The 27,526-nt window shown below is 39.1% G+C and overlaps 1 protein-coding gene and 1 long non-coding RNA gene across 2 annotated transcripts in view; one reads left to right on the forward strand and one right to left on the reverse strand.

Annotated features, from left to right (window-relative positions):
* The window catches only part of DNAH11 (dynein axonemal heavy chain 11), a 316,619-nt gene that overhangs the window by 180,602 nt on the left and 108,491 nt on the right, over positions 1–27,526 (reverse strand). Inside the window, 10 exon segments of the mRNA XM_072783813.1 lie at positions 1,593–1,729; positions 3,721–3,798; positions 4,938–5,132; positions 6,982–7,074; positions 11,069–11,207; positions 15,946–16,062; positions 19,142–19,287; positions 19,405–19,561; positions 23,225–23,385; positions 25,215–25,346. Coding sequence (XP_072639914.1) covers positions 1,593–1,729; positions 3,721–3,798; positions 4,938–5,132; positions 6,982–7,074; positions 11,069–11,207; positions 15,946–16,062; positions 19,142–19,287; positions 19,405–19,561; positions 23,225–23,385; positions 25,215–25,346 — 1,355 coding nt within the window.
* On the forward strand, positions 850–19,915 carry LOC140608881 (uncharacterized). The gene is made up of 3 exons (XR_012010864.1): positions 850–1,015; positions 18,404–18,465; positions 19,120–19,915. It is a non-coding gene; the product is annotated as an uncharacterized lncRNA (long non-coding RNA).

A 27,526-nucleotide genomic window follows, 5' to 3' on the forward strand; every position in this document is an offset into this window, starting at 1 on the left:
AAACTCAGGTATATAATATAAAAAAAACTTAGGTATATAATATAAGAAGTAAGAAAAACTGTTTTGATACATGTATGTGGAAGGTTTTGTTTCCTCTGTGAAATATTTTGTGTAAACAATAAATGACAGTATGTAGAATCTACTACTGTGACTCATTTTTTAAAAAGTGTGGGGGGCACCTGGGTGGCTCAGTTGGTTAAGTGTCTGTCTTCAGCTCAGGTCATGATCCCAGAGTCCTGGGATTGAGCCCCACATTGCGCTCCCTGCTCAATGCGAAGTCTGCTTCTTCTCTCTCTCTGCACCTCCCCTCTGTTCCTGCTCTCTTTCTCTCTCCCTCTATCTCAAATAAATAAATAAAATCTTTAAAAAAAAAAAAAGCCAGCATCCTTTTATAATGATCACTGATCTGAACGGTTTCCACAAGTTTTCAGCATAAACCAGTATTATTCCCTTTCTGCCACAGTCCTTTAAAAAAAATGATAGAAAGGCTAAGAGTAAATTTTGATTGTCCCCAAATTAAGGAAATGGTGTATACACATGGTAAGAAAACAGAGAATGGCGAGGCGTGCTCCTATAGGATCCTTAGCAAAGTCGTCTCTGATGTGGGAATTGACCAGACACCTAAGGCATGCAGATTACCAGTAGCGCGGCAAATGGTGGGAACACCAAGTGCAGAGGCCCCATGGAGGGAAGATCCTTGGCATGTTCAAGGAAGAGCAAAGACGCCAGAGTGTATGGATTATGATAAGTGAGGAGCAAAGCACAGGAAATGAGATCAGAGATGGGGATGGGGGATCTAATCACAATGAACCTTCTAAGCCTGGGATAAAGGTTAGGTTCTAAGGGAGATGGAACCCACTGGAAACTGCAAGCAGAGAACTCCTATTTTGAAGACGGCCCTTTTGTCTGTTGTATGAAAAATGAACTGCAGGGAGACTAGAGCGGGGACTACTGCACAAATACAGACAAGAGGTGACAGTACAGGCTAACAGGGGAGCAGAAGAAAAGACAAAAGGTACTGGGAGACAATAGATTATTTAAAGGTAAAGCCTGTAGGATTTGCTGTGAGGTTGAACGTATGGCATGAAAGGGGGAAAAGGACTCCAAGATGATGCCAAGATTAGTGTATTTACTGAAATGGAAAGTAGTAACAAATTTTAACAAAAGGATCTGCTTGTCTGCAAAAACAAACTTTCAGGACAAGAAACATGTCCCATTAACTTTTGTCCCTGGTGTCTAGAACAGAGTCTGCCTGAAACTCCAAGATAGAGACACAGAGTGTCTGGTAGCAGATACTTTACAAATTCACCTGAGGCAGTCAAGTTCATTTCCTTCTTGGTTTACAGGGTGTCCTGACATAATTGACATGGGATAAAATACACAGCTCTGAGCACAAACTTGCTGAATGCAAATCGACCACTTATTCAAATCTAATTTTAATTTATTGGTTATAAATGCTGTTGTGAGCTACTATATTTCCAATAATGCCAACACATAAACAATAAATCTACAGCTATGACTGAAATTGGCCTGAACCGAGAAACGGTTTTCTGGATAAAGAAATTTTAGCACTTGTAAAGGGGAAATACTACTTGCCATCTTTCCATTCTCGAGTAGCGTGATGTATGAAACCAAAGAGTTCATCTGTTGTCACAGCTTTGGGGTTTAAGTCATTCCAAGTAGGTTTTTGTTTCATGTTAACGTATGTTCGGTTCAGCGTTCTCAAAATCTGAAGGGAAGAAGGAAAGAAGCTAAGAAAACTAATACTCCTGTAAGGCAAATGGAAAGTAAATGATTTCTAAAGGATTTTCTTTATTCATTTTATGTTTCTAGAAATTCTTCGGGTGTTAAGTATGGGAAAAAAAATTGACGTGGGAACATTTTCATTACCATTGTCAAAAATTTAATCCTACAATCACTTAGGATCTCTTCACCTGATTCTTTGAATCCTGTAGACTAGAGGAAGTCACTCTATCATTTGAGATTTTAAAACATGTATGCAAATAAGTAAACAAATGTTCCTGTTTAGGTTATTAAAATCCACTCTGCCTATATGTAGGTGCATCAGAATCACTTAGTGGATGTTAAGACTCGGATGGCCGGGCCTAATCCTGGAATTTCTAATTCAGTAGGTCTAGGATGGGACTGAGGATTTGCATTTTCTAGTAACATCCCAGGTGATGCCTGTGATGCTAGTCTGGACATACTTTGACACCTAGTGACCTAGAGCAATAGTTCTCAGCAGGAGATGCCCTGGACCTGAGGAAGAGGCCATGTACTGAACAGAAGCCACGGATGCTGCTCAATATCCTACAATGGATGCACAGGTCAGCCACCACAGAAAAGAGTTATTTGACCCAGCACGTTAACAGTGAATGAAGCTGAGAAACTCTGATCTAGGTAAATTGAGAAAAAGAATCCTTGAAGCTAAGAATTTACTGGATAGATGCTTTATCTGTGTCTGTTTAATTAACTGACACTTTACCCCAAGTATCTGCCCCAACTATCCTTTTTTGCTTTCTCTGAAAAGCCATGATTTTTATTTTAGATATTTATCATCCTGACCTACTCATAGGCGTTTGAAAGACTGATAAACAACTGCCAAAGACTTTGGAAGAGTAAGTTGCTAAGTAACATGGCCCTGAGCTCCAGTGTTCTAGTTCTATCAGCTTAAGTAAAGGTTGAATAGAACAGAATCAGTGAAGACTAGATGAAAGAAATTGAATGCCTTAGGAATATTAAGCTTGTATTTTTAGAAACCATTAATCTACTGGAAATTACAGAATTTAATTTTATCCTTCCCTGAACCATGGCCCACATCTGAAACTTACTCTAACAAAATAATTACAGGTCTATCAGTTATCTACTTCAATATTTCAGTTATTACATTTTTCACTAGAACATCCCAATACCGGGCCTCCCTTTGTAATTGTTCTACTTCGGGTTGTGATCTAAATACTGGCAAGTTCCATAGGCACCCATGTTCTAAAGTCTCATATGCCTACTGATTATTTTTAGTCTTTGGCTACTCAACATGTTTATACCTAAGCACCCTGAATTAAAATGCATATAATTCTGCATATATGGTCTGCCAACCAAGAAAATAAGTATGTTGCCAGGATTGTCCATAAGATCAAACAAAATCAAGCAGTGGAGTAAAAATGGGGGAAGAATAATACCCAGAATATATCATCGCTGTGCACAATAAATCACACATAATGCACCCACCACAGCACATAACAGGTACCCCCCGCAAATGTGGTTTTGCCATCTCCCTTTTCAAGTTTGCCTTTTCAAGTTTTCTTTTGCTCCTTATAGAGGGCTGCTTGTCTGAGAACATACCGAAGGAAAATATTTGTTTTTTCTTAGTGATATGGGAAAGAGAATCTAAACTAGCTTGGGAGAGATTTAATAAAAAAAAAAAAAAGTAGTTTTGATAAATATGGAAAGCCCAATCTTCTTCCAGCTTGCTTTTCCTATTTGAACACAAGGTTCTATTTGTTACATTCTCCTTTGCCACAGATATGAAAAAAAAAAAAAAAAGAAAGAAAGAAAGAAAGAAAACAGTGTCAACTGATCAAAAAGCAGTATTAGGGTCCCAGATTCTAACTCAAAATTATGGGGAACTTCAATGAAGCGAACTCTTAAACAGAAAGGAAAATATGCCCAACCAACGTTTGTTCCTTCTGTGGCTGAAAACTAACAGGCAATTTACCATACCTTACTCTTGCCCGTGCCTGCGTTGCCAACCACAAACACAGAGTGCCGCACAGCCAACAGTTCCTCAAGCTGGACAACCTGCCAACCGAACAGTCACCGGTTCCTTTCATGAGTTGGTGATTTAACAACAAAGTAAAAAACAAAAAACAAAAACAGGAATCCCCCTTCCCCCCTCCACAAGAAATCCCTACCCACTTCTGGTTAATTCTTTACTTAAAACTCAAGCCAGGGCAGCCCTGGTGGCTCAGCGGTTTAGTGCCGCCTGCAGCCCAGGGCATGAACCTGGAGACCCAGGATCGAGTCCCACGTCGGGCTCCCTGCATGGGGCCTGCTTCTTGAAGCTCTGCTTGTGTCTTGGCCTCTCTGTGTGTGTGTGTGTGTCTCTCATGAATAAATAAATAAAATCTTAAAAAAAAAAAAAAAAAAAAAAACTCAAGCCAGCTCCCACTGACAAAATTACGTTCCAGGAAAGTTATGAGAGATGACAAGTGCCAACTCCAGTTTCTCCTGGATCTCCCCAAGTACAACATGGGAGCAAGAATGAAGAAAAACCATTACTCAGTGAGTCACTGATAACAGGCAGAAGGGAGGTCCATTAGTGCTTTCACATGGCAGGAATTCCTGACCAAACAAAGGCCTCCTCACAAAGTGCTGAACGCAAAGAGTACACAGCTAATTACAGACCCTCGAGTAATGACTTCCATCCTTTAAGATACCTAAGATAGACACCGAGTGCATTTTAATGTCCAAGTATTCACTACACCCAAGTAGAGCAAGCATATGCACAAGCCCTTGAGGAGTCGGATGTCATACGTGCCAACATTTCTTTCCCTACTCAAAGCACGTGCTAATGATTCACTTCCTGTTTTCTCTAAGGTGGAGAGAGCAAAATTAATTTCTGAGCCATGTCACTAAGAACAACGAGGGGATTTTTGCCAACTACTGAAAAAGTATGCTTATGCTTACAACCATAAGTTCCATAGAAGTTCCTTCCATAGTTCCATAGAAGGAACTATGTTCCTTCTCCTGGAATCAAACTATAAAATATCTCTCTATTCTATCGTAAAGCCTGTCAATTTAGAATACTTAAAAGAACACGTTAAGTATAAAGGTCCGTGGCATACGTAAGTTAACATTTTGGCTAATGGCCACTTAGATTAGAGTCATTCCCATTGTAAATCTCAAGAGCTGCCATGAAAAGCACAAGCTTCTTTTACCTTAAGGGTGAAGCTCTCCTCAGGCTGCAGCCGGAGCTCCAAGGTGGACTGCCTAACCACCTGTTCAAAGTGTGGCGCCCTCCTCCGGGGCACATCCAGGGCTGGGAACAGGTCACCAACCAGTCCCAAAAACACGGGAATGTCATCCGTCACTATTTTAGGCAGGTTGAAGTCCCTTAACGCTCTCATGAGTACCTGGAAAGAAAACATTTTATTGAAAAAGCCAAGACAGGGTGTAATAAACACCTTCACAACTGAAGATGTTATTTTTACTTTACATCTAAAGCATGGGATAGTGATACTGGTCCTCTATTAGGATGGCCTTCGGGGATCCCTGGGTGGCTCAGCTGTTGAGCACCTGCTGTTGGCCCAGGGTATGATCCTGGAGTCCCGGGATCGAGTCCCACATCAGGCTCCATGCATGGAGACTGCTTCTCCCTCTGCCTGTGTCTCTGCCTCTCTCTCTCCCTCTGTGTGTGTGTGTGTGTGTGTCTCTCATAAATAAATAAATAAAATCTTTAAAAAAAAAAAAAAAAAAAAAAGGATGGCCTTCTACCTAGAGGGAGGGTCGACGCTTACAAGTTCACCTATCCAAACGCGAGAAAGCTCTGCTGTTAACACAAACCTCAGACTCCAGGCAGCAAGGAGGCTCTGATCCTCCAATGATCTATTTTGATCTTGACAAAGGGTCTGAGGCTCTTCCCTCCTTAGTCCTCAAACTCCAGGATATAAATTAACCAGGCCCATCAGATCATTTGTTCAAAGAGAATCTCTGAGAATCTCAGACTGACAAACTGAACTGTTTTTAGTTTGGCTATTTGTTCTGTATTGGCTGAAAACTAAAGAGGGCTTTTGATTTTAAAAGCAGTAACCTGAACATCAGGATGACTTTTACAGAAAGAGATAAGCAATTCAAACAGCAGTAACAAGACAGCAGAACAAAGAAATGCAAGAAAATCCCAACCCAATTATGAATTATGATTGAGAGGAGGAGAAAGAAGTATCATAGAAATAGAGAATTAGGGAAGTATCCTTTAACATGAAGAGAAGCTCTAAAGAAATCGATCTTTTTCAGCCTCTCAAGCCGTATGGAATACATACAGCCCTGCATATCCATGTTCTCGCTACTTAATAAAGGAAAAATACTTCAAAAAGATTAGAGCAGAAGGCTGTTATTGTTTCTCCCCAGCAAAGGTAAAACAGTCCCCTAGCAGCTGTGAATGACCACCTAAGCATTTCCCTGGTGTCAGGCGATCATCCTTCCTATTCATTGTTCACACTCATCTTCCATCCCACAGAAGGAACACACTCTGCTCCATTAGATTCTGTTTCCACTGACTTTTCAGGATTCATATCCCAACTCAATCAGATTTTCTAAATGTTCCTCAGAGGAAATCAACCAGCGGTTGCTGAATTATTTGAGTATGACCTCCAAAATATTTTTTGTAGCTGATATTTCAAAAGCACCTAGAAGGGTACTTGACGGGATGAGCACTGGGTGATAATGCCATATGTTGGCAAACTGAACTCCAATAAAAAATAAAAACAAGGGCAGCCCGGGTGGCTCAGTGGTTTGGCGCCGCCTTCGGCCCAGGGTGTGATCCTGGAGACCCGGGATCGAGTCCCGGTCGGACTCCCTGCGTGGAGCCTGCTTCTCCTTCTGCCTGTGTCTCTGCCTCTCTCTGTCTCTCCTCTCTGTGTAGTCTCATGAATAAATAAATAAAATCTTTTTTAAAAAGATATTTACAAAAATAAAAATTTGAAAATTTAAATAAAACTTAAAAATTTAAAAATTTAAGAAAACAAAAACAAAAGCACCTCGAAAAATCCCATTTTCATTCCTCCAGTCCTATCCTTACGCTCCAGAATACTTGCCTTTTGTAACGTTAAGAAATGCCGGTCCTCAAAACATTCTACATGCAAGAGAGAGTCTGCTGGGAGTTGCGCTCGGCGAGGCCCACCTTCCCGGGACGCGCCTTCACTCCCCTGAAGCCGCCCAGGCACTGGCTGAGCACCACACCCGTGTCAGTTAGCACTGCCCTACCTGGTCTTCGGGCCTGTTTTTATCCCCGCGTTTCAGGGAGCCCGCTACGACCAAGACAGATTTGATAGCGCGAAGTCCCCAGTCATAGTGATCCTATAAAAATCAAAACAGAGGTTATATTTTCTCAAAAATTTTATGAGGGAGTAAGATTGTCACTTCAGAGGTAAGAGTCAAAAGCTCTAAGGAAAGACTTCAGACAAATACATGCTTTAGGGATGGGAAGTAGGATCTTCTTCTCTGGGAAACTGTAAAAACCATGTCCGTTCGGCATCCTCCTGCCTCATGCTCCTGGCTCTGTGCCTCTGTCAGCAGATCTTTTCCCGCCACACTGAGCTGCCATGTGTGCCCCCGGCTCCACCTGTCTTCCCCGCTCTTCTCCCCCATCAAGCTAACTCAGAGGTTGAACTACCAGAACGTTTTCACCTCCAAACACGCATGCTTCTTCAGTTAAATGGACAACCCTGTGAGTCCACCCCTCCCGGCCCAGATCTCTATCTGCCCTAAATACCCTACGTCAAAATCACTTGGATGCTCCAGTCCTGATGGTGGCATTTAATACAGTCCAAGCTGTGTTATTATAATTCAGTGACAAAATAGTACCTCTGCTTTGAGACTTTTTGCATAATCCTGATGGAAGATTCCTTTCATAGGCTCTGGGATCCTGGAGGACAGAGCCCAGACCCACTCCTTTCTATCTTCTAGGTCCCAGCATGGTGCACTGCTCAGGGCAGGTGCTCAGTAAAGGGACAATGAATTAACGGACTGATCACATATAACTGGCCTACTGTCTTTTGCCTTTCATCTACAACCCACAGAGTGATGGCCCTTCTCTAAAATATCTCCCAACTGTGCCTCTGGGAAAATCTCCACCCTCTCCAAGTATCATCATCTATATAAAAAGGCACATAAAAGAATCTAACCACTTTACAGGGCTATTGTAGGAATAAAATTGAGTTAATGCTTTGTGGGCAGTGAAACAATATATCCGTGTATAAATATGTCCTTCTTCAATCCATTAGTGAATAAAGTCAATTTGGTAGGTCTTGACCATCATTCCTGCTGGCAATAAAACAGAACAGAATAGAATGAACAATTCCAGAATGTGTTGCAAATAAGAGGGGTAAGAAGTGTTTGGTGAAAATGTTTGTTTCAGCTGTGCATATGACACACATGGTTGCGTCCTAAGTATCAACAGAAGTAGTATTTTTTACTGTGAGTCATAGAAAAAAAAATCAGTTGAGAGCCACTGATTAAGAAATTGACTAGAGCTTGTGAAGAGGAAGAAAGGGGGAAAAACTGGAGTGTGGAGGCCAGAGAGATTAGGAAGGAGGTTAGGTCAGTGCAGTAAAAACATGAAAGGAAAGGAGTTAAAACAATTCTGGACACAGGTTGAAGAGAAGTTGGTGACCCTCCAAACATGTAAATGTTGCTAAGTGCTAAAATAATCTTCACCATTTTCATTACGTCACTCCCTTAGTCAAAAATGTGCACTGGTGAGGCACCTGGATTTTAGCTCAGGTCATGATCTCAGAGTTGCAAGATCAAGCTCCGAGTCAGGCTCTACGCTCAGCAGGGTGTCTGCTTGAGAGTCTCTCTCCCTTTCCCCCTGTAGCCCGCCCCCAGCCACCCACATGTGTGTTCTCTCATGAATGAATGAATGAATGAATGAATTCCTTTAAAAAGTCCACTGATTCTTTTTAGATTCATCCCTACAGCTTAGAATAGCAACTGTTCCTAACTCAGGCCTTCTGTCCAGGCCTTATGGCCTTCCCTCATCTCAGCTAGGACACCTGTCTAGTTGGACAACACTTCCCTTGCCTAGAAGTTGTACCTTACTCCCAAAACCTCCCTCTTATAACTATGATAATCTTCTCATCCTGCATTTTCTTCTAATTTTTATTTCTTGTAAATGCAATCTCCTAAGTTTCCTGAACTCCAAAATCTGAGTGCCCCTATTTCATGTGTTCTTGTATACCCTCATCACCACCAACAACAAACATATTACTTGGATATAGTAAATGTCTCACTAAATGTCTAAATGTCAGCCCTGGAAATGGATGTGGCTACAACTCTGTGTTGCCTGGGTTCGATGACATTTTTTTCTTCCGACTTCTGCCTATGATAAAATAAAAATGAACTCCTTGTCAAAATAAAAAGGATATTACAAACAAGGAGAAAAATATAAAAATCCTCACAGTCTGATTACCCAGAGACAAAAATTAAAAACCACAATGTATTTTCCAGTCACTTTATATATATATATATAATATATTATACATAAATAATATATTTAATATATATATTAAAAAATACAGAGTATCTAAAATATAAAACATATGCAAATTGTAGATCACATCTAGTCTGGTATGCTGTTTTTCATATATAACACTGTCACAAATGTTTTTCCATATTATTAAATTCATTTTGAATTCCCTCCAGATTGTAAATTTATAGTTATTAAAATGACAGCATGAATTTCTCTCTCAGATCCCAAATTCCACCTCAACAGCAGGTAATTTAAAATGAGTACATCTGTCAGTACAGGTAACTATGTGGTTCTGTGGTATTTTAATACTTTCATGCTGGAAATCTGCAAAATAATGTCACCAGGACTTAATGAAAGGTCATCAAGAGACTGAAGTCAAAGGTGACCACAAAGCTGAATTCAAAAATAACAATACTAGTACCTATGTCATTTTTGTAGCACATCAGCAACTTCAGTGAAACATCAAGAAGCTAGTGACTAGACAGGAATAAAAGGCACAGCGCAGAGAATACAGTCAGTGGTAGTAATACTCTTGTATGGTGACAGACCGTAGCTACACTTGTGATAAGCATAGCATAATGTATAGAGAGATCAAATCACTATGGTGTACACCCAAAACAAATAACATCACTGCCAACTATACTTTAAAAAAAAAATTTAAAAAGTAAGCTAGTGAGGAGAGTTAAAAGTCTGACCCACTTCAGAGACTAGGGAACTATAGAGAAAAGTAAAAACAAAAACAAAAAAGCCAATCCCACCTTCAAGTAAAACATTATCACCAAAATGGGAGAAATTTTAATTTAACATGTATTTTTTTAAAAGATGTATTTATTTGAGAGAGGGCATGCAAGAGAGCGAGAGAGAGAGAGAGAGAGCAGGAAGAGGGCAGAAGGGTGTGGGGGAGAGGCAGACTCCCCACTCAGCAGGGAGCCCTAACTCAGGGCTGGATCCCAGGACCCCAGGATCATGACCTGAGCCAAAGGCAGATGCTTGACGACTGAGCCACCCAGGAGCCCTTAATTTAACATTTCTTGAGAGGTCTTCAGAAAATCAGGTCTTATGAACACTCCTGTCATCTCTCGCTAGAAAATAATGTTCTTACCAAGAAAGGAAGACATCATAAAATTCCATGTATAATTATAGCATTGTTGAAGGTTAAAGAAAATCACATAGCCCATTGATAAAATCACATACCATTGTACAACCCATTGGTACTGTACGAAGTACCAAAAAAAAAACAGTCAACTTAAGGGGTGCTTGGGTGGCTCAGTGGGTTAAGTATCTGCCTCAGGTCATGATCCCAAGGTCCTGGGATCAAACCCCACATCGGTCTCCCTGCTCAGAGGAGAGTCTGCCTCTCCCCCTCCCTGCAAGCACCTTTCCCCTCCCACTGCTCATGCTCTCTCTAATAAATAAATAAAATCTTTTTAAAAAATCAACTTAAGGGATGCCTGGATGGCTCAGTGGTTGCACATCTGCCTTTCTCGGGTCATGATCCTGGGGTCTTGGGATCAAGTCCTGCATCAGGTTCCCTGCAGGGAGCCTGCTTCTCCCTCTGCCTATGTCTCAGCCTCTCTCTCTGTATCTCTCATGAATAAATAAATAAAATCTCAAAAAAAAGTCAACTTAAAATATCTCAAATTTTAGAAAAAAATAACTATAAAATATTTTCAAAATGTTATGGAAAATCAAAAATTACTCCAAAATGTCTGATGCAATGTGTGTGATAAATTACCCAGCATCTATATTTCCAAAGCAGCTTTAATGGGATGTAAAAACCAAGCAAAGGAAAAAAAAAAAAAAAAAAGAAAAGCCCCTCACCTGCTTGGAGAGGAGCCCCCTGCAGAGCGTGTACAATGTAACGAACTTGCGGGCTAATGAGCGGGCCTCTGCAAACCCTTCAGCCACTAACATGATTTCACAGATTAGCTCGATGTCAGGGGCCACCATGGCACAGGGCCTAAAAAGTAAATAAGAAATTCAACTTTACAATGTTATAAGGTAGTAAGTGCCAATTGCTGAAATCAAGTGATTAATTTGTACCAACATTCTAACCATTCCCAAGCACCTCTGTCCATCACAGCCAACAAGCTCCTTCATTTCAATTACAAAATGTCCCCTCTGTTACCAGATATGTAGACAAAGATGGAACATGTGAAATTGGTAGAAGATTGGGTGTAGGAGTTTAAGGGAAATGTGTGGTATATCCAGGAAACTTCTAGAAGTTGTCACTTTGCAAAGATGAATGCTATCTGGTGCTGGAGGCCACTTTTTCCCATGGCCAGTGCTTGGCTGGTAAATGTTTAATGACCGGCTCTCCAAAAAATAGCATTGCTGGTTTCCTGAAATAAATACCTCCACCATGGCTAACTTCAACCTCTCAATACATCGCTAAATGTGGGCCTGGCAAGAGATGCGCAGCAGCACACCGCCAAGCAGACAAAACAGATATGAAGGACCCAAGAGCATCAATATTAACAAAATAGCAAAATTTAATTAGGAAGTGATGCATTTTGAGTATTTTTCGCCTTTGTTTTAAATACAGTCACGTGTTCATATAATTTAGTTTCTATCAGTGGCTGTGCTTAAATAACAAACTCAAAAATTTCATGAAAATTTAACCCTCAGCTCTTTCAAGGTGGTACAGGCCATTTCCAGCATACCACTGCCTCAGGCCAGCTTTGTTAGACTTTTAAGATCAAAATTTAGTGAAACATAACGTTTAAATCCCCTTTTTGGAGGGGGACTTCCAGAAAGGCCTCCCCAAAGACCACTGCCATTTAATGCAAAATCTCAAAAAAAAAAAAATTCCATGCAACTGAAGTGCAAAGAAGGAACCAAGAAAGTAAGTCTGTGTTTTGAGACTTCTTAAAGCACACAGTCCAATAATATTTATCCACCTGCTCTTGTAAATATAATTATAGTCTACTTCATGCATATCTAATTTTCACTCTGAACATTCCTAAGTTTCTTTGGAGCTGTGCCATGAGAACTTCTCCTACTTAAACTGAGCCCACACTTTCCCCACATTTTTGTACTCTAGCATATGATAGAAGCAATAAAGATGAACAGAAGTAGGGGAGAGAAAAAGTGGTAACTGACTTGCTTGGTAAGTGCGTTAATATTAAGGACTTGTATTTTTTTTTTTTTTTAAGGACTTGTATTTACTAGCACTTTCTTCATGTCATAGAGGGTGCTAGAAGCTTTTCATGCACTTTCTCCCTTAACTCTCACAACTCTAGGAAGTGGCTATTCTTCTCACTTGTATTTTGGAGAGGTGCAGACCAAGGTTCTGAGAAGGGCAAGCACATGCCCAGGCCCCATAGCAGGGAGGTGGTGGAGTCATGGTGCTCTTAAGGCTCAGGCATTCTGTCTCCACTCATGAATGCTACCTGCATCATCCAAATTGTCCTTCAAACTTTGCTGATGCAAGTACTAGCACCCCAACATCAATGATGCTGTCCATAGTTAAACCAAATTTATGAAAACATCACTAAACAATTCCAAGTTTTAAGACCCGAGTGAAAACAGGTAGGAGACGAACTGGGATACAAATGTAAAAATACTGCATAGATGTAAAAGTTTCAAATAAAAGCATTCTATAATCATTACATTTCTAGGATCGTTATTCTCTAAGATTATTTTTCAAGAAAAACATATTACAGAACTGTTGTGCTAGACAAAGCTGTTTTATGAGGAAAGGAAAACATTCAGTAAGCATGCTAGAGTAGTTGACTATTTGGGAAAAGAATTCTGTTTAAATACTCTTGTTACCTACCAAAACAAGTTCTCAATAAATAAAGTACTAAAATTAAAAAGTATAAAAATTAGGAGAAAATACAAATGAAACATGGTTATGCAAGCTTATGTAAGTAAAACTTAAGCTTAAAAAAAATGAAAGAGGGATCCCTGGGTGGCGCAGCGGTTTAGTGCCTGCCTTTGGCCCGGGGCGCGATCCTGGAGACCCGGGATCAAATCCCACATCGGGCTCCCGGTGCATGGAGCCTGCTTCTCCCTCTGCCTATGTCTCTGCTTCTCTCTCTCTCTGTGTGACTATCATAAAAAAAAAAAAAAAAAAAAAAGAAATGAAAGAAATCTCTAAAAGCTACAGAGGTTCTTACTTTGTATGTTAAGTGGCATATCCTTTTGAGGGCAGACAGTGAAAAATACATAGTGTGAACACCCGAGAGCTCTTTAAAAACGTTAACTGATAAGCCTCAAGCTCAACAGAGCAAGAAAAGGAGAGAAGACACAAGTTATCCATGACACACATGGACTTCAGGACCTCACTATTGATAAGGGAATATCATGAACAAATGAATGCCATTGCATTCAATAATCTGGATAATGTGAAGAGATTTCTTAAAAGATGCAAATTATCACAACTAATTCGAGAACAAAAAACATCTGAAAGACTCCATATCTATTAAAGAAATTGAGTTTAGCATTGAAAAAACTGCCACAAAGAAAAATCTAGGCCCAGATGGCTTCACTGAATAATTCTATCATATATTTATGGGATAAATAATACCAATTCTACACAAACTCTGAAGAAAATAGACAAGAAAATGGCCAACTCATTACACCAGTTTAGTATCATCCCAATATCAAAACAAGTTAAATATATTATAACAAAGGACACTGCAGACCAATATCCCTCTGGTGTAGATATAAAAATCCTTAACAAAGTAGTAGCATATTGAATCCAGCAACAAATATAACTATAAAAATAGTATCTCTTGACCAAGTGGAGTTTATCCCAGGAATGCAACACTGAAGAACTGTTTAGCATTTGAAAAATCAATCAATATCATCCAGCACATTAACACAAAGAAATATAAAACCACATGAAAACTGTAAACTAGAACTTCTGGAAGAAAACATACTTGAAAACTTTTACAACATGGGGCTAGTCAAACTTTCTTCACCAGCATATTTTAAAAAGCAAATTGCTAAACTATATTATGCCAAATTTAAAACTTCTTTCATGGACCCCAGTAAGAAAGTTAAAAGGCATGCCACATGTTAAGAGAAAAATATTTGCAATATATGAATTTAACAAAGGAAGCACATACAATACAGCACTTCACAAAAGTGAAGTATGGGAATGGCCAGTAAGTTATATGAGAAAATGTTCAACATCATTAGCCATCATGGAAATGCAGCAAACTAAACCCACAATGACCTGCTACTATGTATCTCTTAGATGGTCTAAAACTGAAAAGACTGGATATATGAAGTTTTGCTAAGAACGTACAGCAAGTGGAATTCTCATACACTGATGGTGAGACTGTAAAGCAGTATAACCATCTTGGAATTCAGATTGGCACATTCTGATGAAGTCAAACACACATTTGCCATGAAACTTTCACGCATATTTACTCAAAAGAAAATGTATGTTCACACAAGGATTGTAGATGAATGTTCACAGCAGCTTTACTCATAAAAGCCCCAAGATGGAAACAACTCAAATGTCCATCAACTGGTGGACAGTTCTACAAATTGTAGTATGTCTCCACAATAGAGTACACATCAGCTTCAAAATGGAACTACTGCTATGCTCAACTTGGAAGAATTCCAAAACCTTCACGTTCAAGGGAAGAGGCTAATAGAAACAAGTACATGCTGTACAGGGTCATTTAACACGAACTCAAAGAATGACAAATTTAACCTAAAGTCACAGAAGGCCCATCTGTGGTATGGGTGTTAACCTCAAAGAGGCACAAGACAGCTCCCCAGTTGTGTTGGAAATATTCCAAACCTTGATTGTGGTAACTTTTTCACCAACGGTACCCTTAAATGCATGCATTTTATTATATGGAATTTTACCTGAACAAGGTTGATTTAAAAAAGGAGTTAAACATAACTGGTTCAGATCGAGCACAGCTTCTCTAACAGACTGTTAGTAAGGATATATGTTGGTACATATTTTTGGAAAGCAGGTCATCAATAGGTCATCAATCATTCACCAGGTAGCTCTACATGTAGGAATCTATTCTGGGTAATAATCTGAAATAGGTAACTCTTCATGTGAAAAGATGTTTATAGCCTGTTATTTTATGATCATAAAAAAACTGTAAAGAAAAACACAAACCCTTCATGTCAGACAATAGGGAATGGTTAAGAAAATTATGGACAAGCCATGAGAGAGACTATTTTGAAGCTACATAAAAGAGCATTTCCAAGGAATTTCCAATAATACAATAAAATACTTATGTCAAAATAGTAAATGAGAACAAAATAAAAATCACACCTCACCTGGTATCTAAACTCCATAAAATCTGAATTATAAAAGAGACCACAAAAAAATATAACAATCATTTCTGAGACCAGAAAAAAATATAACAATCATTTCTGGGTGTTAAAGCTGTCACAGTTTCTTTATTCTTTTCTATATTTTTCAAATATTCTGTAACTGGTAAAAACTATTTGTATTAAAAACATTATTGCAAAAGGGCTGGTATTAAGTGTTCAAATGTACCATGTAACCTTTAAGTAATGATTTTAAGTTCTGGCTTCATATTTCAAAAGAGTTAATTTATTATGATGAAAGTTCTCACTATCAGGGAATCCCAGAGAAATAATAAGGGGTTTTCCATAGGAATTCTCAAGAAAAAACAAATCATTTAACAGTGCAAACCAGCAACGTTAGGTGGCATGAGTGCTCCAGATGCTAAACCATGAAGCTTAACACTTGCCTGAAAAGAGCTTTGAGATTTTCCGGTAATTCGGTTCGACCAGCATATCCTGGGTTCATAGTAATAAATATTCCAACTGATGGCTTCAGTGTGATGGCTTCCCCAAGAAATACAAATCTACCAGAAGAAGAATGTTGATGGAATTAAATGTGTTCCTTAAATGTGACTACACATTGACAAATGCAAACCACTGCAAAATGCAAATTATTATTAGGGAACTGTTGATTCTGGGTGATTTTCTTTAAATTCATATGCATACATATTTTGAAGATGTTTTCAAGCATGTTTATTAAAAATGCACTCCCTTTCCCTGCAAAGAGTGACAAATATAGGAGGTACTCTTTTCTATTTTAGCACAGCCAGATAGGCTAGACTATAAAAATGAGGACTTGACTACTTTAATAGTTATTGAGAGGTGATGTCATTTCTGCCTTCAATGTGGGCTGTGATTACTTGAATAGGATACTACACAGATAGAAAATATCCATGTTAAGAGGACAAAGTGGCTTCTTTGTTCAGTCTTCATTTTGCCTATCTGCTCACCCTCTCCCCTCACTCCCTCCCACCCTTCTCCCCACTTATTCAGCAAAAGTCTCTGTTGAGTACCACTGAGAGACAGAATGTGTGGTGGTTATGACACAGTCAGAGCTCCAGTCAGCTCTGGAGCCAGACTGTGAGTGTTCAGAGACTAGCTCTATCGCTTAAGACATGTGCCAATTCCCTCCATCTCATAAGAAGGCAAGAGGGAGGGGATAATATTACCTACCTTATTGGATTATATGAGGATTAAAAGAGATTATGCATATAAATGGCTAAGAGGACAGTGCCTGGGAAATGGCAACTACTCAACAGACATTAGCTATGACTATTGCTACTGTCATCACTTAAAGGCACTGGAGAAGCAGTGAAAAATTTGTAGAAAGATCTGCAAGGGACCAGTTAGATGCTGTTGGCCAGGGCCATGGAATGGACAAAGGCCAGAGGAGTCAAAGTGAAGGATAAGTGGAAGGAGATTTTCAGATGAGGGTAAATGACAAAGTATAAAGTTTTCTCTTATTGAGAAACAGAAAGGCTCAAGTAGTTAAAGAGCTGGGCCTATGTCACAGAATGGAGAGTGAAATGAGAGCCAAATTTTTAGGATTAAGGGCTTCTGAGGCATTAGACAATTAAGAGAAGATGGATTTTGTGTAGCCAAGGTAAAAATGAAGAAAACTTCATTGCCAGCCTATCACACCAGGGAAGGCAGACAGGTCTAGCGCTGCTCACAGAGAGGGAACTAATCTAACTGCTCTCCCGTGACACACAGCAGGAATAACCACAGTCAAGAGTATGGACTTTGAGGGGGTAGAGCCAGCAAGATGCTTGTAGGCTTCACTAAGGCATGATCCCACCTATCAAATCCTTGGATATAAAAATTATGTAATAAAATTAATGCAATCATGAAAAAGCCTAGCCATCTGTCATTGAGCTAGCATGAGATGAACAGGTACAACTCACATATACACAGACATGGACAAAGAGTAAACTATCAATAAATATGGTTGGGAGTGTCCAAGAAATCCTTGCATGGATCAGTTACATAAGTCTCTGTAAGAAAGGATGGTCTCCAACAACATATGGGTGACATCAAATCATAAGATTTTGACTAAAAACTAAAAATATGTCGGGGGGGGGTGCAAAGAGCAAATAATCTAACTTCTCTAACATGGCAGGGGGAAGTAAGGCAGCAGACATGTGGTCACAGGCAACTGATACCCTAGCGCCATGCAGTAGATGGACTGAGGGGTTTTTCTAGGAGGTAGGAATATCCAGATATTGTCTACAATAACTGGAAACCTATATAATATAGTTTCAAGGGGGTAGACAATCCTTCCCTCACCGGGAGACTGACATGTTCCTGTGGACAAAATAGCTAGCTGAACAAAATACCCTAACAGGTGGGGTGATTGGGTAGGCCACATAAATGGGATTGCCCTTTATTCAAAAAATGTTACAAAGAAAATCACAATTGAGTACTATAATACTTATTTAGGATTTAAAAATATATTTTTTTTCTAGGGAGAAAGAACCAGCGTGGGGAGGAACAGAGGGGAAGGGAGAGGGACAAGCAGACACCCCACTGAGTATGGAGCCTGATGCAGGGCTCAATCTCACGATCCTGAGATCATGACCTGAGCCAAAATCAAGAGTCAGATGTTTAACCCACTGAGCCACCCAGGTGCCCCCATACTTATTTCCCAAATTAAGCCATCAGATCCTAAGTGCCAGTCATGTTTTATCTTTTAGAGTATGGCATCATGTTGAAGAGTTATTAGGCTCTGGAGATATTTGGGAAGCTTCTGAAGTAACTAAGGGAGTAGCAGAGTGTGTGGGTGTTATCTACTATGATGGAACAGTGATCAAGCAGGCGTTGCTGGAGAGGCCAGGATTTTGAATTTGGATCTATTAAATCTAACAGGCCTACAGGACATCAAGTGGAGCCTTGAGATGCCCCTACCGATACAATCTTTGGAAATCAAGGTATCAGAAAAACAATGTCTGGGCATTTGGCAGCCAGCAGCAAGCAGAGGATTCTCAAAGCATGTAACTGGGTGAAATCATGAAGGGAACAAGACCCAAAGATTGAGGCCTGTGATATCAAGTATTAATAAGATCAAGAAATACTAACAAGAAAAATTAACAGCAAACACTGACACAGTGCTTACTACATGTCAGACACTTGTCCAAATGCTCTGTATTTAGTTATCATAGTCATCTGTATGGTAGCCACTGTACTTTTTCCAATTTTATAGAGGAGAAGTAATCAGCTCAGGAGCATCCCTGAGGGTGGGAGAAAAACCAGGAGAATAGTGGTGTCCTGGAACCTATAGGAAGTGTGCCCTACAGAAGGAAGGGACCAACGGTGTCCAGTGCCACCAGAAGGTCAAGTTAGATTACGACATGTCATTATGATTATTTAGATTAGAGGTGTTTATTTTTTTCAGTATTAAGGTAGTACACTTTTGTTGTATTCAACCATTAAAAACCACTAATAAAAAATGGGAAATCATTCTTCAAAATAAACCAGTCTCTTTTCTTTTATCCATTTCTTGAGACCAAGAGAGACAGCAAGAGAAAGGAAAGGTGAGGTTTTACTGCATTACTTCATGTTCCTCCTTCTATTTGTAACAACAGAAAGAAGCAATTCTCTACTCACCTCTTTTTCCTGTTTCTGATGGCATCATGTATCATTTTCACTTGTACGGCCACCACTGACAGAACTTCCACAGAAATTCGATTGAATTCATCAAAGCAGCCCCAAGCTCCTGTCTGCACCAACCCCTTATAGATATTTCCTATGGACTAAGTCATAGAGCAAGGCATTACGAATTTAACAGAAGGGGGTTTTGAGCTATTAGTTTCAATCATTCCAAATCAGGGATAATATTGTTAGAATGTAACATTTTCTAACTCACTTACTTTGTAGTCCATTTGCTCTGAACAGTTGAATACATAAACCATCATGCCAAGGGCACGTCCAAGATCTTTGGTAGTTTCTGTTTTCCCTGTACCAGCAGGTCCAGCTGGAGCTCCACTCATGGTTAAATGAAGTGATTGAGTTAAAGTAATGTAACACCTTTAAACAATTGAAAGCGCAAATATTATAGTCTGGTATGAGATTTTTAGAAAACATTAGGGGCAATCTAATTTTTCTTTAGTTTAAAAAGTCAGGCTCTAGAATGTGGAAGTAATAAAAAATATTGATATACCTATAACTTGTTCATGGCAATAACAAGAGTCAAAATATTTTATATCAAATTTAGTTTTAGGTTGGCTATTTAAAAATAATAAAGCAGATACTGCTGTATTTGTCTCATTTCCTAAGAACTGTGTATCAATACAAATAATTTGATACTTGATTTGCAGTGCTACTACTGAATTTCTGATGTGGGTAGGCAGAGATACTATTACTGTAGCAGACAACAGCTCAAACTATTGTTTATAAAGGAAAAAAAGAGAAATCTTGGAGGATGAATGAATTAAACATTGACTTCATTAAGCTGCTACTTAATGAATACATTAAGAGATATGTAAATATATATAAAAGCAGAACATGCAAATATATACATATTTCAATGTATAAAGTAAATAAACACAAGACAACTTGTTACATTTAAAATACATGTCAGGAATTCATTTTAAATGTGTTGCTACATCCATTTAAATTATGACAATACCTATTTTTGCAGGAAAGACTCAAGAGGTTCTCAGACCGAGGAGAATTATGCAAAGACAGAATGTAATACTCATAAAGAAGAAAAGCTAACAAATGGCAAGGATCTAATATGAAGTTTCCATAAATTATTTTTGTCTTAGTATGGACGGTGGACCAATAAAAAGACATCCATGTGGAGGGCTGAAGACCGGGGACTAGATGCTAATCATTAGATGTTAATCTTAAATAAGTCTTTTGCCATCAACATGCCTCGGATTTCTCCTCCATAATCCGAGGTTTATTATAGGGCTATATTATCAATACCAAAGGTAAATGCCTTAAGAAATTCAGAGTACAATGCAAATAGAAGCAGTTACTTAGGAAAATGTAAAGCATCTCTGGATTTTAGGGCCATCACATGTTTAATTGCATTTTACAATGAATATGGAATGGAAAGACCCTGGAACTAGGAATTACAGCATTTTTTATACGACTATCCCCTAGTAATTTTTTCTCACAGTTCCACATTTGGGCTGGACACGTGGCTGTCTGCTGTACCTACCACCTTCTTGTCAGAGCTGCCAAATGACCAAGCTCCAACCAACATACTATGAGCTGAAATGAAGTGTACAAATCCCACAACGCCTCCTTCCTGATATTTTGCCCTTTTCACTAGCTGACACAAAGGTGGAAGTCACATGTGGCATGTCAGCCATGTGCTGGTCTGTATCACTGAACCACTCTCTTCTGGATTGTTATGCAAGTGACACACCAGCTTCTCTGTAACTGAAGCCATTACGTTTTGGGCCTCTCTGTAACAGCTTAGCCACCCACGCTCCACACCAGTCCACCCATGCTCCAGGCCAAGTATCTCAGTTATAAACTGAGGACCTATGTCTCTCAACCTGCCCACGGAGGGAAGCAGGAGACACTGCCTGCCTTGCCTACCACACAAAGGGAAGGTCAACATCAAATGAGATGTAATTAGCATATGTCAAAAGGTATCACTGTGTTAAGGTAAAAAATAAACAACACAAAAAGTGAAATGGAAAAGACATGTACACAAAGTGAACATCTTCTGCAGCACCACTCACTCCATCAAAATGAACATTCAGCTTCCTTTTAACTTGCAAATAAACCAAATAAACCACATAGTGATTTTTTTTAATTAAAAAGCTAGTAAGCTAGTAGGCCTCACATACTGGCACACTTTGAAGTGTCTCTTCCCTTTTTCTCCTACACCCTGTGCCTCTCTTCTTCTCAGCTTTATTTATACTGGCAAGGATGCAATAGACTCTTAGCATTTGCAGTTTTGACTGTTCTCAAGTGATTCTGTCAAGGTACAAGTTTTAATCTCTCACACTGAAAGAAGTATAAAAATTAACCAATTAAGATAGTAAATACTGCATTTCAGTTAGAGACAAGGTAAAGAGAACTGAGTTAGAAAAACAGAATTACAGGGGCGCCTGGGGCTCTGTCAGTTAAGCATTCGACTCCTCATTTCAGCTCAGGTCATGATCTCAGGGTCATGGGATCGAGCCCCGAGTCTGGCTCCATGCTCAGCAAGGAATATGCTGGAGATTATTTCTCGCTCTCTCCCTCTCCCTGTACTCTCTCTCTCTAAAATAAATAAATAAATCTTTAAAAAAAGCAAAAACAATTACAATTTATCTGTGATGATATCATGGGCAGATTAATACAAGCAAGAACAATCACAAAGCTAATGGCACAATTTCACTGACTTCCCAGGTCCATCAACATAAGTGTTAGCTTTACTGATATATTTAAAACTGTCTATACTTTCATTCCCAGATAAATTGTGTGGTATAGTGACATTGCATAATTGGGAATACTCCTGTGATTGTGAGATGTTTTTTCTTTCAGGAATGCCAACAAACAAATGTGCTTTCTCCCACCAAGTAATTCTGCAGAGGCTGGAATACTAATAAGGAATTCTTTATTAATGTGACATATCCCTATCTCTACAACATTCATTGTGTGTATATCCTGATTTAGAGTCAAGTGGCAATGAACTTCTAGTTACGGTAGCCCCCTGTCCCTTGACATACTTGAGACACGCTGACTCTGTCTCTTGAACTGGCCAATCTCTTTTCCCCCTTAGGAACTTTGCACTTGTCTCTACCTGTCACTTTCTGCCCTACGATGTTTACATAGCTTCCTCAGTATCATTTAGGTCTCACCTCACACAGTCTATAGTGGACTCTTCATTCAAGATACTTTTTAACATATCACCCTGTTTGATTTTTGTCATAGCATATATTATTACCACCTAAAATAACGTTATCAATTTGTTTTTTGTTCCTCTTCACTCCCAGCCAATCGCTTGGCATTGTCAACTAGAAAGTGCATTCTTTGGGACCAGGAACCATGCCCATTTAACTCTGGAAGAATACTCAACACACTGCTTCCTAAGTGTTTGTTAAATCATTAAATGGATGTATGTTCCCACTCTTTTCTCCCTTTCACTGGAGGTAACCCTTCAAAAATCATTCTGCATGTAGGCAATTCCTATGTTTACACTTTAGATGAAGGGATGCAGGGGTGGGAGGTAGTTACAAATCCTGGCATCAGGATGTTAGCCACAGATAATGAGATAGAATGGACTCAATGATCAAGAGGGCTGTCTTTGACCATATTAATTTGCTCATGAAGGGGACCTGGGTGGCTCAGTCAGTTGAGCCATTGCCTATGGCTTGGGTCATGGTCCTGGGAACAAACCCAGCCATCAGACTCCTTGCTCAGTGGGGTGCCTGCTTCTCCCTCCGGCTCTGCCTCCCCGCCATGTTCTTTCTCCCTGAAATGCAAAAATTTTAAATCTCATGATTTCATGATTTGTAAATTGTCTAGTGTCTGTACTTCTGCTTCTCTGATTTGGTTCTCTTTATCTCTAAAGTCAACATCTGCTATGTCACTTCAGTAGTTCATTTACACAGTTTTCCTATCTTCCAAGTTTGTTCATCATTTTCTCTTACTCCATTCTGCTCTATCTCACACACCTTTGCCCACACTTGGGGACTTTTCCAGCTCGCTTCCTCCCATCTGACTCCAACTTATCATGGTTACCTGTCAGTCAGAGGAGTGATCACAAGCCGAGGACTGTTGCCTAAATATTCATAGAAGTACTGGAATTGGGCATCACAAATATGAACAAAGCAGTGTTTCTGGGTATCCTCCCACTGGTGACGAAGTTGACACAGCCAAGCAAAGGCTTGGGGACTGACAACCTGAAAACATCACATGATCATCATACACAAGACACTGGTAGTTTCAGGGCAACAGACTTTATTAATCTAATCAATTCTGCTGATTCACATCTCTAGAATCTGTGTAATTGCCCTTACAAAAGGGCAATCTCATGTATGCTATTGCAAGTTGCAATTGGATATAGATGGTTCAATACTTAATCTGAACTACGTGTCATCAGTCTTCAATTTAAGATGGCTTTTACTGTCAAACAACATCAATTTGTTCAACAATGCTTTTTTTCCCCCTTTTATGAATTAGCCCTGGGGATTTCATCACTTTTCTAACTTTATACTCATATCATTGAAAACAGATGGAAAAATACACTCTGTAGTAATACACATAACCTGTAATTTCTGCATGTCACAGATATAAACAAACTATACTTTCAACAAAGTCCATTCTAAAGCCAGTTTTACTTTTAAGGCAGATTTCCCACTTCATTTTTCATTAAATCAAGTTACAGTATTTTTTTTCATTGCTATTTCTTATTTTAATCCTATCCACTCTTTTTCCAATTTGAAAAGATAATTCCAGTCTCATACTCTTGTAACCTAGGATTTCTCGGGAACCATTTAAGTTACCCAAATTATTATCTACTATGTATTCTGACATCGACATAAATCTCCAAGTTGCACATTTGTGTATTTTAGATGATCAGAAATTAGGCAAAGTCTTTACCTCTTGGAGTACAAAGGACATGTTTTAAAACATAACTTACCCTACTCCAAGTAATCACCACTAATAAAACATAATCAAATATGTAAGAAGGTACAAGGTCATATTCAAAGAGTAATTATCAATGGTTCATTATCAAAATGAGAATACATGATAAGTGATATTTTGCAAGGATCAGTTATGGGTTAGCAATGAAACAAGATCATTCACTAATGGTCCATAACTTGGATAAAGAAGTATTTTACAAGTTTATGGCTTACACAAAGAAGCAGTGCTTGCTTGCACTTTCTGGAGAGAATTAAAATTCACTTTCATTTTTATAAATTGAAAGTGAACTAGCAAAACAACAGGAAGCATCTCAAAATACACACATGCATTCAAATTGAGAAGGGAAAGGTCTTGCTTTAGAATACCACTCAAGACAACAAAAGGGGTGTGGAGAAAGTAGCTGATAGGCATGTTATACCAATGCTGTTCAAGAGACCAGCACACTTGTGACATTTCTAAGTAGGAATGTATTTTAGAAAATAAGCTGAGGAAATTCTTCCTTCACATTAAACACTGTCAGTATTTAAGAGACACAAAGGCTTTGTAAAGAGGTAAGAAGGGTATTAATGCCCTGCAAGGATTAGAAAATGACTTCCCTAAAGTCTGTCATTTAGCCTTAAAAAGAAAAGACAAGGGATGACCAATATTTCTCTTTCTTCAAAAGGAAGCCAATCAAAGGCACACAGAAATGGTTTAAATGACAATCTTTAGGCTATGGGCTGGGAAGCCACAGAGGTGAGACTAACAGGCCAACGGACCAAGTGGATGAAGGGTAGAAAAGCCTCAAGACAGGGAAATGAAAACGGTGACTTTACAAGGTTCTTGTATCCTGGGTTAATTATTTGGATGATATGCTTTAGAGGTTCCAGAGTTGGCCAAACCTGTGGGATACCACTTGGGATAACTTTCATGAAAATAATTAGCTAACTCAAATCAAAGTCATTCATAGTAAGACAACTAACTTCATAGGACTAATTAAAAATATGCAACTTTTAAAAATGACTTCTTTAGAAGTCCTCTTGACAATAAATACCACTGTTAGGAAACAACAAAAAAATACATGGAGTTTCTGTGAACAACTTGCCTTCTGGGAAATAAGTTTGGCCACCACATCTCTGGCATGGACGTCGATGGTACAAATTGTCATGATCTTCTGCCTTTCTCCAGGTAGAAGTTCTCCCAGTAGAAGTGCAATCAGGGTATTCAACTGAGAAATCTAGAAGAAATTGTGTAAAAAGAGGGGAAAAATTATAAATAGTCTAACAGCCCAACAGCCTTCTTATTTGTGAAGAGACCTGTAGTTTATAAAACCATTTCAAATATGTATCTCAGCTAGCATTTAAACAACCCAGGGGTAAGAGAGAAAGGAAGGGATGCTATTAAATTAAGTACTTAAATACAACAAATATTATAACCCTCATCCCCACCCCACCCTTGAGCTGAGACTCAAGAAGGCAGGCAAACTCCAAAGTAATGACAAAGTCAGAGTTAACAGCAAAGTTTTCTGGTTGCACTGAACTGATTCTCCGTCCTTATGACAATTAGTCCACAACTTTGCTGGGACAGAAAAGATGACAAATTTTTAAAGATCAAATTGAGCTAACCTCTGTAAAAGTACAGTAAGAACTAAATATCAAGTGATTTTTGTTGTTGTTTTTAAAGATTTTTTTTAAGATGTATTTTGAGAGAGAGAGAGAGAGAGAGAATGCATGAACACATGGGATGGGAAGGGAGAGACATGGAGAATCCTTAAGCAGACTCCTTGCTGAGGGCAGAGCTTGATGCAGGGCTCGATCCCAGGATCCTGAGATCATGACCCAAGTTGAAACCAAAAGTCAGATGCTTAACCAACTGAGCCACCAGGTGCCTTCTTATTTGGGGGTTGTTTTGTTTGTTTGTGTACAGCAGACAGGATAATTACTAGAAAAATATTTAAAATGTAACCTGAAGACTGTTGCACTATTTTTTCTTACTCATACTATTATTTTTAGGTCCATTGATTTCTTACATCAATATTTTTCAAACTAAAGGTCTCTTTTCACAGAATGCAAGGGAATGAAATGGAATGACAGGGAATATAATGGCATAGAAAATGTTGCATTACAGAGTATGTATCATCTTGTGAAACTTTCGATTTCAGACTTTTGAGTGTATACATAGATGTGTAACCTAGATCTGATACAAAATATTTCCCATTGTTAACTGTATCAGAAAGCTCTCAAAGATCCTCACTTAGGTGAAATGCCAGGACACCTGCACCCCAATGTTTATAGGAGCAATGTCCACATAGCCAAATTGTGGAAGGAGCCTCAGTGTCCATTGAAAGATAAATGGATAAAGAAGATGTGGTCTATGTATACAATGGAATATTACTCAGCCACTAGAAACGACAAATACTCACCATTTGCTTCAACGTGGATGGAACTGGAGGGTATTATGCTGAGGGAAATAAGTCAATCGGAGAAGGACAAACATTATATGGTCTCATTCATTTGGGGAATATAAATAATAGTGAAAGGGAATAAAGGGGAAAGGAGAGAAAATGAGTGGGAAATATCAGAAAGGGAGACAGAACATGAAAGACTCCTAACTCTGGGAAACGAACTAGGGGTGCTGGAAGGGGAGGTGGGCGGGGGGTTGGGGTGACTGGGTGATGGGCACTGATGGGGGCACTTGGTGGGATGAGCACTGGGTGTTATACTATATGTTGGCAAATTGAACTCCAATAAAAAAATAATAATAAAAGAAAAAAATGAAAAATAAAAAAGATCCTCACTTAGGTGGTCATTTGGTTAGCATGCTTATTTATTCAGAGTATGCCTGCTTTATTCAAGGCTTCTTAGCTACACACTCCTCTCCCACCAATTCTGTTCTATTTTAGGGTAACACAGAGTAAAACAATGCTGCCTTTTTCCTTTTTTACTCTGCAAAGGACAGTCAATTACAAACTGTTAGCTCCTGAGAGAATTGGTAATGCATGACTATGACACATCACCAGAGGCTCTCAAACCTTTGTGGCCTACTGTCAAAAACACGCTCCCTATAGCACTATTATCACATCCCAGAAAACAGCCAGCACTGCAGACTTCCCTGGGCCTGCTGGGCAGCTGACCTGGAGAAGGTTATGTAATTCTAGTAAGGATGGAGAGGGAAGGCAGAAAGACAGGAACCATAATAGGCAGTTTATATTCAATTAGAATATGCAAGGTGCCAGGCACTAACTATGTTATCTATAACATTCCATTCAATCTTCATAAAAATCAATTATTATCTTAACTTTGCAGATGAGGAAATTGAGTCATAAGCATATTAGCAGGAGAGGGGTAATTCAAACCCAGACAGTCTGCCTTCAGAGCCTGAGCTCTTACTGGTCACATCCATTAAGACCCACCTACC

The sequence above is a fragment of the Canis lupus genome, chromosome 18, assembly GCF_048164855.1.
Source record: "Canis lupus baileyi chromosome 18, mCanLup2.hap1, whole genome shotgun sequence".
Taxonomy (NCBI): domain Eukaryota; kingdom Metazoa; phylum Chordata; class Mammalia; order Carnivora; family Canidae; genus Canis; species Canis lupus.